The sequence below is a fragment of the Tamandua tetradactyla genome, chromosome 12, assembly GCF_023851605.1.
Source record: "Tamandua tetradactyla isolate mTamTet1 chromosome 12, mTamTet1.pri, whole genome shotgun sequence".
NCBI classification, from domain to species: domain Eukaryota; kingdom Metazoa; phylum Chordata; class Mammalia; order Pilosa; family Myrmecophagidae; genus Tamandua; species Tamandua tetradactyla.
The window spans coordinates 67347335-67365713 of NC_135338.1; the positions used below are offsets into that span (position 1 = coordinate 67347335).

Below are 18379 nucleotides of genomic sequence, written 5' to 3' on the forward strand. Positions count from 1 at the left end.
TAAAAAAAAATTTTTTTTGAAACAGTGCTTTCTTTTTTTTTTAACATGGGCAGACACCAGGAATTGAACCCGGGTCCTCGGGCTTGGCAGGCAAGCATTCTTACCTGCTGAGCCACCGTGGCCTGCCCTCTTATAGCTTTTTATTCTGCTTTTATCTAAAATAAGCATCAGAGTAGAATTATGATGGAATGTAAGTGATAGGAAAGGAAATCCATGCTTTTGTGACATTAAGTAGACGATTATCAGGAAAGAGAAATAGCCTAAAGTATGTATATCTTGTACCTTTTTATTATCATCATTTTTCTGGTAATTGTGTTGTATTTGCGTGTTACCTGATCTCTTAAATTATTATAAATATATTATTGTTGCAATTCAGTGATGGGAACATGGGCTTACATTGTGCTCTTTGCTCTGCTATTGTGTATGTATGACGATTTCCATAATAAAATGTCAAGAGAAAAAAATCTTATGGTTGATTCTGCTAATGTATTGTTTCTTTTCTGTTCCTTTAGCATTGTTTTATGATATTTGCTTAGTTAGATCACTGGAGAATAGTCTAGCGTTTGATTAGTCCATACAGCAGGTCTCTTTAGTGCTTTGTGTTTCCGATGGGACATACTGTTTATCACAGGAGTGCTTTTTATTGCTCTTTTATATCCTGTTTTGCTCTTTTTTCTACTTTTATAGATTCTATATTTTATTTAGATATACCTCTGAAAATATTATTTGAAATGCTATTCTTTTTTCCCTCTTACTTGTCATGGAAAACTGAGCTAGTGTTTAATTTTGTGCTTAATATTGTATATTATGTTCATTTTATCTGCCAGTTGTTTCCTGAGTTCCTTCTGTGTGTAGGGCAGTGCTATATTTCATATCTTATATAGGATTTGGCAGAGTACACCTTAAAGATAATGAATGTATTTTTAAAGCAATTTTCAAGAATCAAGACATTTAGATATAAATATTTAAATGATCTAGACTTTGATTAGCTTCTATCAGATTTATTATATCTAATTCACTCATTGATTGAGTAAATATTTATTGAGTTCTTCCATCCTAGGCATTTTCTAGGCTAAATAAGAGACAAGTTTCTTTGCCTTTGTGGAGCTTACATTATAGTGGGGTGACACAGACAATGTAAACAAATATAATGTAATTCATATGGTGATTTGTTTTGGGATGATGATACAGAGTGATGGGTTGGAGAATGATGGGGTGGCTACTTTAGATTGAGGGGCTAAGGAAGGCCTCTTTGAGGGGGTAACATTTTAGCAGATACCGGAAAAACAATATGAAACTGACTTCAAAAAGCTGAGGAAGGAGTATTCTGGGAATGGCTGGTGCAGAGTTCTGGAGGGAACAAGCTTGATATGTTTGAGGAACAGTAAGAAGACTGGTATGTTGGGAGAATAATGGGAAGGGAGTAGTAAGAGATGAAGCTATAAAGATGAGCAGAAATCAGATCATATTGGATCTTTATTCCCTGGAAAGGAAGTTGGACTTGATTATAAATAAGGACAGAAGCCTCTAAATGGTTTTGAGGAGTGTGACATGAACCGATTTACACTGTAAGATATACCCTCCTGCTATGTAGAGAAAGGATTGAAGGAGGGCAAGAATGGACTCAGAGGCTCGGCATCTGGAGATGCCTGCAGTTTCGCCGACCGGCCCAGCTTCTTTCAAAATGTCTACCGTTCATGAAATTCTGTGCAAGCTCAGCTTGAAGGGTGATCACTCTACACCTCCAAGTGCATATGGGTCGGTGAAAGCGTATACCAACTTTGATGCTGAACGGGATGCTCTGAACATCGAAACGGCCATCAAGACCAAAGGTGGGGATGAGGTCACCATTGTCAACATCCTGACCAACCGCAGCAATGAGCAGAGACAGGACATTGCCTTCGCTTACCAGAGAAGGACCAAAAAGGAAATTGGGTCAGCCCTGAAGTCGGCTTTATCTGGCCACCTGGAGTCGGTGATTTTGAGTCTGTTGAAAACACCTGCTCATTATGACGCTTCCGAGCTCAAAGCCTCCATGAAGGGTCTGGGAACTGATGAGGATTCCCTCATTGAGATCATCTGCTCAAGGACCAACCAGGAGCTGCAGGAAATTAACAGAGTCTACAAGGAGATGTACAAGACCGACCTGGAGAAGGACATTGTTTCCGATACGTCTGGTGACTTCTGCAAACTGATGGTTGCCCTCGCAAAGGGCAGACGAGCAGAAGATGGCTCTGTCATTGATTATGAACTGATTGACCAAGATGCCCGGGATCTCTATGATGCTGGAGTGAAGAGGAAAGGAACTGATGTTCCCAAGTGGATCAGCATCATGACCGAGCAGAGTGTGTGCCACCTCCAGAAAGTTTTTGAAAGGTACAAGAGCTATAGCCCTTATGACATGCTGGAGAGCATCAAGAAGGAGGTCAAAGGCAACCTGGAAAATACTTTCCTGAACCTGGTCCAGTGCATTCAGAACAAGCCCCTGTATTTTGCTGATCGGCTGTATGACTCCCTGAAGGGCAAGGGGACTCGTGACAAGGTCCTGATTAGAATCATGGTCTCCCACAGTGAAGTAGACACGTTGAAAATTAGGTCTGAATTCAAGAGAAAGTATGGCAAGTCCCTGTACTACTACATCCAGCAAGACACCAAGGGCGACTACCAGAAAGCACTGCTGTACCTGTGTGGCGGAGACGACTGAAGCACGAGAAGGCACGAGCATCCAGACGCGGGGCTCCCTATGCTTCCAGCTAACAGTTCTAGAAAATCAGCTTGTGACTAACAACCCCTTGTGCTCATCCTGCTGAGGATGACATCGGCATTGGTTCCCCCCTACTGTATTTTAGTTACCTGAGCATTGCCTGGCTTTCCTGTCCAGTCTCTCCTTTTAGCCAAAGAAATGAACATTCCAAGGAGTTGGAAGTGAAATCTATGATGTGAAACACTTAGCCTCTGTGTACTGTGTCATAAACAGATGAATAAACTGAATTTTTACTTAAAAAAAAAAGAAGAAGAAGAATGGACTCAGAGAGATCATTTAGGTGACTCTTGGAATGATGAGATGATGGTGGCCTGGACTAGGAAGGTAGTTGTGGAGATAGAGATAAAGAGACATATTTTTGAGGCGCTGACAATAGAACTTGCTGATGGATTGAATGTGTGGGGTGAAGGACAGGAAGGAATCAAGGATAATGCTTGTTTTTGGTCTAGGTGACTGGGTGGATTTGGTACCATTTATTGAGATGGGAAAGGCTTGGGAAGGAACAAATTGGAAGGTGTTGAGTGTTGGATGGGAAATCAAAAATTATCTTTGAACATTTATGAGATGTCTAATAGAGATCTGGCTAGTTGCTGTCCTACATGTGGGTTTTCATTTTGTTTTGTGTTTTGTAGAAAATCTTTCTTAGGGAATTGATCTTTTGTACTTGAGGAAATGATAAATATATTGTGGTGTTATTTAGTGCTCATGTTGTGTACATATACTTTTCCCCCTGTTTTTTATTGAAGTATAGCTTGCATACAATAAAATATATAGGTGTTAGGTGCGCAGTTCAGTGAGTTTTGACAAATGTGTGCACCCTTTGTCACTGCTGCAGCAGGAAAGAAACAGCATTTCTATCATGTCAGAATCGCTTGTGCTCCTTTCCATCAATCCTAGAGGCAATCACTGTTCTGATTTTTCTTACCATAAAGTAGTTTTGCTTGTTGTGGAGATTCTTATAAAGTGACTCATATGTACTTATCTGTGTGATTTCTTTCTCTTGATTTCTGAGAATTATCCCTGTTCTTGCATAAATGGCTTGTTCCTTTTATTGTCAAAGTAGTTTTCCTTTGTGGGATTATACCACCATTTGTTTATCTAGTCTTCTCTTTTTTTAATTTTTAAAATATTTTTATTGAGATAATTTTCACATACCATACAATATATCCATATTATACACTCAGTGGCTCGCAATATCATCACATAGTTGTGTATTCATCACTATGTTCATTTTTAGAACATTTGCATCATTCCAGAAAAACAAACAAAAAAAACAACAAAGAATATACATCCCATACCCCTTACCCCTCCCTCTCATTGACCACTAGTATTGCAATCTACCTAAATTTATTTTACCCCTTACCCCTCTATTATTTACTTATTTTTTGTCCTTTTTTTTTTCTTTATCTTTCCATACCCTGGATAAAGGGAGCACCAGCCACAAGATTTTCACAACCATATAATCACACTATAAGAGCTATATAGTTATACATTCACTCCTTAGAAGTATTGGGCTACTGGAATACAGCTCAACAGTTTCAGGTATTCTAGCTGTTCTAATACACTAAAAACTGAAAAGGGATCTCTATATAATTAATAAGAATAACCTCCAGAATAACCTCTGAACTCTACTTGAAATCTCTCATACTGAAACTTGGTCTCACTTCTTAATCCCATGATGTGGGGTCCCGACTCATCCTCAGGAGTCATGTCTCACATTGCCAGAGAGATTTACACCCTAGGAGTCATGTCCCATGTAAAGGGGAGTGCAGTGAGTTCACTTAGGTCACATCTGTGCAACAAAAGAGACTTTACGGGGTGATTCTTAGGCATAATTATCAGTAAGCTTAGCTTCTCCTTTGCAGAAATAAATTTCATTGGGGCAAGTCCCAAGATTAAAGTCTTCAGCCTACTAAATTGCTTGTCCCCAGTGCTTATGAGAATATCAGGAATCCCCCAACTGGAATGTATTAGGGCATCACCCTTGTCTCACTCTCTTTTTTAAAATTGTGAAATATAACCTACAAATGAAAAAGCAAGATATTTCAAAGTACATTTCAACAAGTAGTTACAGAACAGGGTTTCAAGTTTGGTATGGGTTATAGTACCATGATTTTCTGTTTTTTCTTCTAGCTCCTCCACAACACTGGAGACCAACAGAAATATCAATATAATGATTCAGCAGTCATACTCATTTGTTAAATCCTATCTTCTCTGTTATATTCCTCCTTTTCTTTCTTTCTTTCTTTATTTTTGCATGAGCAGGCACCAGGAATTGAACCCAGGTCTCCGGCATGACAGGTGAGAACTCTGCCTGCTGAGCCACTGTGACCTGCCCTCCTCCTTCTCTTTAAATAATCTATATACATAAAAGCCATAAATTTCAAAGTACATCATAACAATGAGTTATAGAACAGATTTCAGAGTGAGTTATAGAACAGATTTCAGAGTTTGGTATGGGTTACAGTACAACAGTTTTAGGTTTTTATTTCTAACTGCTCCAAAGTACTGGAAGCTAAAAGAACTATCAGTATAATGATTCAGCACTCATACTCATTTGTTAAACCTGACCTTCTCTGTATAAGTCCACCATCACCTTTGATCTTTCTCCCACTCCTTAGGGGTATTTGGGCTATTCCCATTCTAATTTTTTCATGTTGAAAGGGGCTGTCTATAATATGGGATAGGGGGATAGAACTAGTTGATGTTCTAGAAAGGCTGGCCTTTCTGTATTTTAGGATTTATCTGGTCCAGGGACCCATCTGGAGATTGTAGGTTTTAGAGAGTTACCCTAGTGCATGGAACCTTTGTAGAATCTTATATAATGCCCCAGGTATTCTTTAGGATTGGTAGGAATGGTTTTGGTTGGGGGTTGGTAAATTGTGGTAGGTAGCAATGTCTAACTGAAGCATGCATAAGAGTGACCTCCAGTGTAGCCTCTTGACTCTATTTGAACTCTCTCACCAACAATACCTTATTTTTTACACTTCTTTTCTCCCTTTTGATCAGGATAGCATTGTCGATTGCATGGTGTCAGGGCCAGGCTCATCCCTGGGGGTCATCTTCTATACCTCCAGGGGGCCTTCATCCTGGGATGTCATCTCCCATGTTGGGGGATAGAGCAATGATTTCATTTGCAGAGTTGGGCTTAGAGAGAAAAAGGCCACATTTGAGCAACAAAAGAGATCCTCCAGAAGTGACTCTTAGGCAGTACCTATATATAGGCTAAGCTTCTCTGCTACATACATAAGCTTCACATGAACAAGCCTCAAGATCAAGGGCTTTGCCTGTTGATTCAGATGTCCCTAATGTTTGGCACAGTATCTGGGGTTTCCCCAGCGGTAAAGTTTAATAGTTCCATAATTTTTCTCCCATCCCTCAAGGGACTTTGCCAATATTTTTTGATTATTTGCTTAATATATTCTGGGATGTATCTAGGCAATACATTAAACTATACAGGATTAAAGGCTGTCGTTCTTATGCTGGGCTCTCTGTGTTTGGATTGTTAAAATGATCTATCCAGACAGGTTGACTGAGATTATGTGCTACAGAACATGTTCTTGTCTTGATGGGCATTTGGATTATCTACTTTTTGACTGTTGTGAATAAAGCTACTGTGTACATTGTGTACCTGTCTTTTTGTGAATATACCTTTTCCCTTCTCTCAGTTAAATTCTAAAAATGAAGTTTTGGGTCTTAGAAGAGGTATATGTTTAACATTATAAAGAACTGCCAAACTGTTTTCCAATGTGGTTGTATCATTTCACACTCTGTCAGCTATGTGAAAGAGTTCCAGTTGCTCCACATCCTCACATGCCTTCACACACATTTGGTATTAGAATTGGTATTAGAATTAAAATTATAATGGCTTATAATTGTAAGCCGTTCTAATGGGTGTAAAATGGTATCTCATGTTTTTGAACTGCAAAAGGCCAACTGGGATGTTAATTGATATTTATATTGGATCTATTGATTTTTATATTGGATCTATTGATCAATCGGGAGAATTGACAACAGTAAGTTTTTCAACCCATGAACACTGTACTCGTCCCCATTTATTTATATCTTTAATTTTCTCAGTAGTCTCATAGTTTTTGTTGTGGCGGTCTTACGCATTTTTCATTAGACTTATTCCTAAGTATTTTATATTTTGAATATTGGTTGATTATCAATGGTATTTTTAAATATCATTTTCATTTATTTGTTGCTGTTATTTAGACTATAGTTCATATTGTATATTAAGCATGTATTCTGTGACCTTGTAAATTCATTTATTAGTTCCAGCAGCTTTTTATTTTTGTAGATTTCTTAGGATTGTCTCTGTTTACAGTCCATCATGTACTTTGCAAATAAAGACAGTTTTATTTCTTCCTTTCCAATATTTGTGCTTTTAGTAACTCTTTTTCTTTTTTTAGCAGTGAAATACCCAGCTTTATTTAAAATTTTATATTGGGTCATATGATAATTTGACAATAATTTTGAATAGCCTCAAAGGAAATGAAACACCAACAGAATTTATTCAAGAAGCTGTGTCATCTTGTACACTTAGAATTTTTAAAAATTCCAGTAACAGAGAGTACTAGTAGATTTATCAAGTAATAACACGACAATAATCTTCAGCTTCATTTACTGGTAATTTTACAAATGGGATACTTACTGATTTCTCTGGAGTACAATTTAGAAATTTTGGAAGAGAGATAATTTCATTACTTGATAAATGTTAGCAACCTCCTTTGCAATTGATTTTTCTCTGAACTGTGCTTTAAGGATGTTTTCTTAAAATTAACTTACAATGATATTTTGTTTAATTAATTAAATTTAATTTTTGAATTAAATTACCTCTTTAAAAATATCTATGTTGGGTCAGATTTCTTGGGAAATCCAAATGAAATGGAAATAAATGTATACAGCTAAGAGACAAAGAATATATTTAAAACATACATAAACATAAATTTAAACCTTTCTGTTTGACAGCTTTAGTCTGATGTACTTTATGTATTTATGGAAATAATGGGGAAAAAATTGAATTAGTAGAATGATATTTCTGCTCCTGAATTTGTCAGTTGACTCATTTCTTGGCAGAGGAAGTGAGACTGTCCACATAAAGTAGTCACTGACTGGGGACCCAGAATGACTGGGTCTGAACCCTGACTCGGTCGACGATGAGTCGCTAAATGCCTGTATATTGGGTCCCCACTCACGAGATATTTAAATGATACTTTTAGACTTAGGTGTATGGTGAAGGATGTTTTACCAAGTGCTAGTAAGATGCCTTGCAGGTTACAAATTCTGAATTTTATTATATCACAATATATAGTGTAGATGGAGCATTGAAAAGCTGTTCACCCCTTAGTGTCCTGTTTGAAGCGATTTCTTAAGATTGGGAAATGTACTTAACCAAATATAGAGCCCAGTTGATGGCGTTTGGACAGAAAACTGCTATGTTGGACTTACTGAGTCAGTCTCTAATGTAACATGGATATAGACTTACATACTTGATTTTGCTTAATTTGGTGTCTTCCATATTGGTCCTCTGAAGAGCTCATAATCTCAACTTCACATGATTTATTTTAATATTATTTTTGGTCACATCCAGTCTTTAAGGGCAGAGAGATAAATCCTTAATTTAAATCCAATCACAGAAATGTAAATGCCCCCACTGCCAATTGGCTTAGCTTTGATTGTTTTATTACCAGTGTTCTGCCTAGCCTGTCACTGATTGCTGAGAGCTTCAGTTTTTTTTAAATTTTTATTAATAAAACCAATCAACATATAATATGAACATTCTTTTTTATTTCATCACATAGTTGTGTATTCATCATGATCATTTCTTAGAACATTTGCATCAATTCAGAAAAAGAAATGAAAACAAAAAAAAAATCATACATACCATACCCCTTACCCCTCCCTTTCACTGATCACTAGCTAGCATTTCAAGCTACTAAATTTATTTTAACATTTGTTCCCTCTATTATTTATTTTTATTCCATATGTTTTACTCATATGTCCATAAGATAGATAAAAGAAGCATCAGATACAAGGTTTTCACAATCACAGTCACATTGCAAAAGCTTTTATCATTATACAATCATCTCCAAGAAACATGACTACTGGAACACAACTCTACATTTTCAGGCAGTTCCTTCTAGCCTCTCTGTTATGCCTTAACTAAAAAGGTGATATCTATTTAATGCGTAAGAATAACCTCCAGGATAACCTCTCAACTCTGTTTGGGATCTCTCAGCCGTTGACACTTTATTTTGTCTCATTTCTTTCTTCCCCCTTTCAGTCAAGAAGGTTTTTTCAATCCCTTGGTGCTGAGTTCCAGCTCATTCTAGGATTTCTGTCACATGTTGCCAATAAGGTCCACACCCCTGGGAGTCATGTCCCACATAGAGAGGAGGAGGGCAGTGAGCTTGCTTGTCATGTTGGCTGAAAGAGGCCACATCTGATCAGCAAAAGAGGTTCTCTTGGGGGTGACTCTTAGGCCTGATTTTAAGTAGGCTTAGCCCCTTTGCTAGGTTAAGTTTCATAGGAACAGACCCCAAGACTGGGGGCTCAGCCTATTGCTTTGGTTGTCCCCCTGCTTGTGAGAATAGCAGGAATTCTCCACTCGGCCAAGATGGTGGTTTAGCAATGTGCACGATTTAGTTCGTCCTCCAGAACAACTACTAAATAACCAGAAACAGCACAGAACAGCTCTAGGGGCCACGTCAGTGACCAGACACACAGCATACCCCAGTCTGGACCAGCTGTGAGCACCCCCAGAACCGTGAGTTCCTGAAGCTGCGGCAGCCAGCGCCCCTTCCCCACAGGCTGCTTCCTAGAGGGGAAAGGAAAGAGACTTTACCAGCAGCAGGGGCTGAACCCAACCAAATGCCAATTGTGGAATTAATTAACAAATTCTGACTACTAAAAATAGGCCTCCAGCTCAGGTGAACCTGATCAAAGCGGAGGGCACTCATTTTTGCCCCGGTGCCAAGGGGGCAGGGCTGATGGGAAGAAAAAAAAAAAAGGAAATAGATTTTTGTGACTGTGTTTCTACAAAGGCTTGACTACCTTTGGATACAGCGGTAGGGCTTCTCTGGCTGCAGCTGCCCCAGGTATAGGCAGAAACAAGCTTGTTTGACGGCTTGTCTGGAGCCTTTGCCTTCCCCAGGGGAGGGGTGAAGCCCAGCTCAGGTGGAATCCCTCCCTCAAGGAATTCAGACACCAGGGCTTGGTAATTTGAAGCCATTAAAACCAGCCTACAGCCTCTCCTCTGTCTCCACCATGCCCCCAGCAGGGAGAGTCTGCCAAAGTTAAAGGTACCGCATCATCTTATGCTGGTGGGACCTGCAGGCAGACAAGCACCACATACTGGCCAGGATAAGAAAAACAGCCCAGAGACTTCACAGGAAAGTCTTTCAACCTGCTGGGTTTCACCCTAAGGGAAAACCGATGCAGGTGACTCTTTCCTCCTGATAGGAGGCCAGTTTGGTCTGGGAAAATCCGGCTTGGGTCTATAATACCTAAGTAGACCCTCCTAAGGGTGGGAGGAAAAAGGCACCATACCAGCAGGGCAAGAAACAAGAAAACAAGAACTGAAAAATTCTCCTCTGTTAAATAAAACCTAAACTAGAGGTCCAGATAAAGCTGAACTGAATGTCAGAGAACAGATAGACAACAAATTCATCCAACAAGAAAACCCTAGGTAAAAGAAGTGAAAGCAATCTCCAGAAAAAACTAATTAAGGTAATTAAATGCCTAGATGCCAGCAAAAAATAATAAATCACACTAGGAAAATTGAAGATATGGCCCAGTCAAAGGAACAAACCAACAATTCAAATGAGATACAGGAGCTGAAACAATTCAGAATATATGAACAGACATGGAAAACCTCATCAAAAACCAAATCATTGAATTGAGGGAGGATGTAAAGGCAAGGAGTGAACAAAAAGAAGAAATCGAAAGTCTGAAAAAACAAATCACAGAACTTATGGGAATGAAAGGCACGGTAGAAGAGATGAAAAAAACAATGGAAACGTACAATGGTAGATTTCAAGAGGCGGAAGACAGGATTAGTGAACTGGAAGATGGAACATCTGAAATCCGACAAGAAAAAGAAAATATAGGGGGAAAAAAGGGAAAAATATGGGCAGGGACTCAGGGAATTGAGTGACAATATGAAGCACACTAATATACGTGTTGTGGGTGTCCCAGAAAGACAAGAGAAGGGAAAAGGAGGAGAAAAACTAATGAAGGAAATTATCACTGAAAATTTCCCAACTCTTATGAAAGACTTAAAATTACAGATCCAGGAAGTACAGCGTACCCCAGAGAGAATAGATCCAAATAGACGTACTCCAAGACATTTACTAATCAGAATGTCAGAGGTCAAAGAGAAAGAGAGAATCTTGAAAGCAGCAAGAGAAAAGCAATCCATCACATACAAGGGAAGCCCAATAAGACTATGAGCAGATCTCTCAGCAGAAACCATGGAGGAGAGAAGATAGTGGGATGATACATTTAAATTATTAAAAGAGAAAAACTGCCAACCAAGAATTCTATATCCAGGAAAATCATCCTTCAAAATGAAGGAGAAATTAAAACATTTTCAGACAAAAAAATCACTGAGAGAATTTGTGAGCAAGAGACCAGCTCTGCAAGAAATACTAAAGGGAGCGCTAAAGACAGATACAAAAAGACAGGAGAGAGAGGTGTGGAGAAGAGAGTAGAAAGGAAGACTATGAGTAAAGGTAGAAAGAAGAAAAATTAGATATGACATATAAAATCCTAAAGGCAAAATGGTAGAAGAAAGTACTACCCGTGCAGTAGTAACACTAAATATCAATGGATTGAACTCCGCAATAAAAAAACATAGACTGGCAGAATGGATTAAAAAACAGGACCCATCTATATGCTATCTCTTCTCAAAGGACATGAGAGCAAGGACACAAATGAACATTTGCACACCAATGTTTATAGCAGCCTTATTTACAATTACCAAGAAATGAAAACAGCCAAAATGTCCATCAACAGACGGGTGGCTAAACAAACTGTAGCATATACATACGATGGAATATTATGCATCTGTAAGGCAGAATAAAGTTATGAAGTATGTAACAACATGGATGGACCTTAAGGACATTGTGCTGAGTGAGATTAGCCAGAAACAAAAGGACAAATACTGTATGGTCTCACTGATATGAACTGACATAAGTGAATAAACTTGGAATATTTCATTGGTAGCAGAGACCATCAGGAGATAGAAATAGGGTAAGATATTGGGTAATTGGAGCTGAAGGGATACAGATTGTGCAACAGGACTGAATATAAAAACTCAGAAATGGACAACACAATACCACCTAACTGTAATACAATTATGTTAAAACACTGAATGAAGCTGAATGTGAGAATGATAGAGGGAGGATGGCTGGGGGCATGTATGATATCAGAAAGAAAGATAGACAATAAAGATTGAGATGGTATAATCTAGGAATGCCTAGAGTGTATAATAATAGTGACTAAATGTACAAATTTAAAAAATGTTTTTGCATGAGGAAGAACAAAGGAATGTCATTACTGCAGGGTACTGAAAATTGATGGTAATATTTTAAAATTTCTACTTGTGTGAGACTAAAGCAAAAAGTGTTTATTTGGTACAAAATCTATACTTTGCATCTCCTAATATAACTTATGTACATAGTTGGTTGAACACTGTAAGTACATGAAACCTTGGGTAGGACATGAGATTTTGTTAGTTTGTCCATAGTGATGCCCCAATGAATCCCAGAGTGATTTGATCAGTGAGTGGAAAAGTATTTGCAAAGTCCCCTTCAGGGAATGGTGAGAAAGGGAAAATTCAACCTCCCCAAGTTGAATTCTTGATATTCTCACAAGCAGTGTGGACAGCCTAAGCTATAAGTTGAGCCCCCAGTCTTGGGGTTTGTTCATATAAAACTTAACCCCACAAAGGATAGGTCAAGCCTACTTAACATTAGGCCTAAGAGTCACCCCCAAGAGAACCTCTTTTGTTGCTCAGATGTGGCCTCTCTCTCAGCCAACACAACAAACAAACTCACCACCCTCCCCCTGTCTACGTGGGACATGACTACCAGGGGTGTGGACCTTCCTGGCAACTTGGGACAGAAATCCTAGAATGAGCTGAGACTCAGCATCAAGTGATTGAGAAAAACTTGAGAATGAGCTGAGACCCAGCATCAAGGGATTGAGAAAACCTTCTCGACCAAAAGGGAAAAGAGTGAAATGAGACAAAGTGTCAATGGCTGAGAGATTCCAAACAGAGTTGAGAGGTTATCCTGGAGGTTATTCTTATGCATTATGTATATATCACCTTATTATCCAAGATGTAATGGAGAGGCTGGAGGGAACTGCCTGAAAATGTAGAGCTGTGTTCCAGTAGCCATGTTTCTTGATGATGATTGTATAATGATATAGCTTTCACAGTGTGACTGTGTGATTGTGAAAACCTTTTGTCTGATGCTCCTTTGATCTACCTTGTCACCAAATGAGTAGAACATATGGAATAAAAATAAATAATAGGGGGAACAAATGTTAAAATAAATTTAGTTTGAAATGCTTGCGATCAGTGAAAGGGAAGGGTAAGGGGTATGGTATGTATAATTTTTTTTTTCTGTTTTCATTTTATTTTTCTGTTGTCTTTTTATATTTCTTTTTCTGAATTGATGCAAATGTTCTAAGAAATGATCCAGAGGATGAATATGCAACTGTGATGATATTGTGAATTACTGATTATATATATGTAGAATGGAATGAGCAAATGTTAAGAATGTTTGTGTTTCTTTCTTGTAATATGTATTTTTTAAATTTAAAAATTAATTTAAAAAATTAATTCTGTACTTGGAGAAGTTGAATTTAACCCCTTTCTCACCATTCCCCCAAGGGAACTTTACATATACTTTTTTATTCACTGTTCAAATCCTCCTGGGATTTATCAAGGTATCACTGTGGACAAACCTGCAAAATCCATGCCCTACTCAAGGCTCCGTGTTCTTATGTTGTTCACTTAAGCTGTCCACATAAGTTATATTAGGAAATGCATTAGTCAAAACATGAATTTTGTACCAAATGTTTTTTACTTTAGTCTCATACGTAAGTTGAAGTTTTAAAATATTACCATCTGTTTTCAACACCCTGCATTATTGACATTCCTTTGTTCTTCTTCATGGAAAACTTTTAATATCTTTTTATTTGTTTTATTCTACTGCCAAGAGCCTATGGTTTAATGTGGAATAGAAGTAGAAGTGTGAGAGTGGATATACTTGTCTTGTCCCCATCTTAGGGTGAAAGCAGTCATTATTTCAACATTAAGTATGTTAGTTGTGTTTTGTGGATGCTCCCCTGTTAATATTGTGAACACATGTTGAATTTTGTCAAACTATTTTTCTACGTTAATTGATATTATCATGTATTTTCCTCATTTATTTTGAACATGGTGAAATAACATTGATTTTTAAAATAGTAAATGAAGTTTGTGTTTTAGAAGTAAATCATGTATAATCATGATACGTTATCCTTTTAAAATATATTGTTGGATTTGACTTGTTACTATTTTGTTGAAGGTTTTTAGTTTATAGATATATTATTTTCTTGTAATGCCTTTGTCAGGCTTCATATCAGAGTTGTGCTGGCCTCATTGAACAAATTGGGAAATATTTCATTCTTCTGTATTTTCTGAAAGTTTATTTAAGATTGGTATTATTTCTTGAAATGTTTGATAGAATTCATTGGTGAAGCCATCTAGGCCTGGGGTTTTCTTTGTGGAAGGTTTTAAATTGCAGATTCAGTTTTTAAGATAAATATAGAACTATTGAGGTTTTCTATTTCTTCTTGTGTCAATTTTGGTAACTTTTGGCTTTCAAAAATTTCTCTTTCATCTAAATTGTCAAATTTATTGGCATAAAGTTGATATCTTTTAAATATTTGAGATGTCCTTTTGTTCATTGCTGATACTTGTAATAGGAGTTTTATCTTTTTTTCTTGATTAGCCTACTTAGGGATTTGTCAACTTGTTAATATTTTCAAAGAACTAATTTTTTGTTTTGGTGTTTTTTTTCCTTAATACCCATTTCATTGAATTCTGCTTTTTAGTTTCCTTTCCATTATTCTATTCCTTTCTTTGGGTTTAATTTTTTTTTCCATAAGTTCTTAAGATGGAACCTTAGATCATTAGTTTCAACATTTTTTTTCTAATAGAAGCATTTAAAGTTGTAAATTGCCATTTAAGCATTGGTTTAAGCACCTCCCACAAATTTTGTTATGTTGTATTTTCATTATGATTATGTATGAACTATTTTCTGATTTTTCTTGTGATTCCTTCTTTGGCTTACATGTTATTTGGAAATGTTTTGCTTAATTTCCAAGTATTCTGGAATGTTCTAAATATCTTATTGTTATTGATTTCAAATTTAATTCTGTTGGGGCCAGAGAATATACTCTGAATTATTGTATTCCTTTGGAATTTATGCTAGATTAAGGCCCAGAATATTTTGATGGGCTTCCCAAGTGGACTCGAAAAGATCTTATATTCTGTAGTTCCTAGGTGTAGTATTCTATAGTGCCTTTAAACTGTTGTTTTTTTTTTTTAAATGTCCAGAGTTTATCATTCTCATCAGTAGGAGGGTTAGTCTGAAAATGAGCTATTTTGGCATTACCAGTGTTATTTTTTTTCACATATTCTTAAGAAAATATCCTCTTTGAAAGCATTCTGGTGACAGATATCTTAAAATACAGGAGATTATAAATAGGTGAGTTTGTGTGGTTTGCTGTCAAAGTAAATATTATCTTTATCCAGTGTATGTGCTTGTAAAGCAGCTATAAGATCTTTATATATTAAGTGATATTGCCTAATTTGTTAAATATGTGTACTTCTACTAAAAATAATTTTTTAAATTTCCTATGCTTTATTACCTTATTTAAGGATGGGACAGAATGTTTATTATTAGCAACACCTGGTACAGAACCTGAAACATAATTGGCACTGAGTTCATACTTACTGAATTTAATTAATGATTTGTCTGTTTGTCAAGGTACGCTGAATGATTCCTTCTCTTCACGGTAGTCTCATATCTGAAAAATGGCTTCGGATTGGCTGGGCAGTATTGTGTCCATCAACTGTGGAGATAGCTTGGGTGTCTATCAAGGAAGAGTGTCAGCAGTGGATCAGGTCAGCCAGACCATTTCTCTCACTCGGCCTTTCCACAATGGAGTGAAGTGCCTCGTGCCAGAGGTCACCTTTAGGTGGGTATACTGACTGATTCTTCCATATTCAGTGTGTAGTCTCTGGAGCTTGAATGCAGGTCTTATTGCCAGTATTCTCTTGCATAGAGCTGCTTTTGACTAGAGGCTTTTCGGGGTGAAGTTTTATAGACTTAGCTCTTACAGTACAACTGCAGTTTTCACCAGGGACTTTGTGTTATAATTAGCTTTCAGCTAATGATTCAGGGCTTGTGGTACCTTTTTTTGTCTCTGTCAAACCTGCAGTACTATTTATTATCATTTAAATGGATCAATTTCAGAATAATTTTTCTTTTTTCTTTTATGGCTTCAGATTTTCTTTCTCAGTTTTATTTTATTTGTGCTTTTCCCTATCTGTGGTCCTTATTGATTTTTCCCCTGTATAAATGTCTCTGTCTTTTTAGGTTTGTATTATAATTTATCCCTGGAAGCACATTGTAGTCAGTAGCTAAAGTCCTTAGTTACCAGAAAGTATTTTTTATTAGTATTTGCTAACAGAGCTCAGATTCAGTTGTTGTCCTCACATCTCTTTTCACCAACTTGGCAGACAGCTTCTCTTTTGTTTAAAAAAAAAAAAAAAAGGCTTCCTTGACTTGACTTCTGGGCAATTCCATCCCTCTGCATACACACGTCACCTCTTCTCTAGGTGTACCATTCTTATTTTTATTTCCTTTGCAGTCTCAATGGAAGAAGTATTACATATGTTCAGGGCTAACCTTGTTATATATACTTTATATGCAGTCTCTTCCTTACCTCCTTTGGGACCCTATTCCATCTGTTCTGTGTCTTCTTTATACTATCTATTTCCATTTTGTATTCTGTCATTCCCAGGCCTCCCTCATATTAAAAAACAGGCCCTTCCCCCACATTGCATTCACCACTAGGTATTTCTCTGTCATTTTCCATCTTTTTATATCCACGATTCTTTACAGAGCAAAGCAGTGTGTTCACTTCCTTTGTGATCTCATTCTCCATTCCCTCCTTACCCCTACTATTTTCTTTTTTCTGATTTTTGCAGTGTTGCTGAACTAGCTCTTGCCAAAGATACAAATGACCTAATTACCAAATTCAGTGGTAGTTTCTCAGTTCTAATCATATTTAAATGTTCCCTCACTTTTGACGTAATCCTCTTCTTTTAGTTTCTATCACATCTTTGGGTTTTCCTTCCACATATTTCTCCATTTCTTTACATGTTTTTGTTTTTGTTTTTCCCTCAGATTACTTTTCTTTTTATCTCTTAAGGGTTCTATCTTTGGTTCTTTTCTCAGTCTAGACAATCTCATGTGTACCTTCTTATCATTAACGAGACCCCCAAATCTTTAGCTTTAATTTAAACCCATTATCTGAGCTCTAGATACTTTAATTGTCTACTGGTTATTTCCATTTGGATATCCCACAAGATAGCTTAAATTCTTTAAGGATTTTATGAGAGTCACCCCAGATAACTTCTTTTGTTGCTCAGATGTGGCCTCTTTCTCTCTCAGCCAACATAGCAAACTGACTCACTGCTCTCACCCTCTCTGCGTGGGACGTGACTCCCAGGAGTGTAAATCTTCCTGGCAACATGGGACAGAAATCCTAGGATGAGCTGGGACTCAGCATCAAGGGATTGAGAAACCCTTCTTGACCAAAAAGGGGAAGAGAGAAATGAGACAAAATAAAGTGTCAGTGGCTGAAAGATTTTAGAGTTGAGAGGCTATCCTGGAGGTTATTCTTATATAAGGGCATTATATAGATATCCCCTTTTTAGTTTTTGGTGTATTAGAGTGGCTAGAGGAAAGTACCTGAAACTGTAGAGCTGTGTTCCGGTAACTGTGTTTCTTGAAGATGATTGTATTATGATACAGCTTTTACAGTGTGACTGTGTGATAGTGAAAACCTGTGTCTGATGCTCCTTTTATCTATGGTATGGGCAGATGAGTAAAAAATATGGATAAGAAATAAACAAAAATAGGGGGAACAAACATTAAACTGAGTAGATTGAAATACTAGTGGTCGATGAAAGAGAGTGGTAAGGGGCATGACATGTATGAGTTTTTTCTTTCTTTTGCTGGAGAGATGCAAATGTTCAAAAAAATGATCATGATGATGAATACACAACTATGTGATGATATTGTGAGCTATTGATTGTAACCATGTCAAGAATGTTTGTATGTTCATTGTTTATTATAAAAATATTAAAAAAAAATTCAAGGACTTTAAAAATTGAACTTACTTTGTTTACATACGTATTTCTTGTTTCAAAGGTCTACCCATTATTGATGACTAATAACACTTTTCACCCAAGTTAGAAACTTAGGTTTCTAATTCTTCTTTCTCTTTAATCCTCATGTTTTGTAAGTCATCAAATCCTGA

General features: G+C 37.1%; 1 protein-coding gene and 1 pseudogene across 3 annotated transcripts in view; both read left to right on the forward strand.

Moving 5' to 3' along the window:
* Positions 1–18379, forward strand: part of EDC3 (enhancer of mRNA decapping 3) — an 82284-nt gene that overhangs the window by 7473 nt on the left and 56432 nt on the right. For all 3 annotated transcript variants that reach the window (XM_077123784.1, XM_077123785.1, XM_077123783.1), the window contains exon 2: positions 15817–16027. In XM_077123784.1, coding sequence (XP_076979899.1) covers positions 15864–16027 — 164 coding nt within the window. In that variant the 5' untranslated portion in view covers positions 15817–15863. The remainder of the gene's footprint in view (positions 1–15816; positions 16028–18379) is intronic.
* LOC143652294 (annexin A2 pseudogene) lies at positions 1456–3026 on the forward strand (annotated as a pseudogene).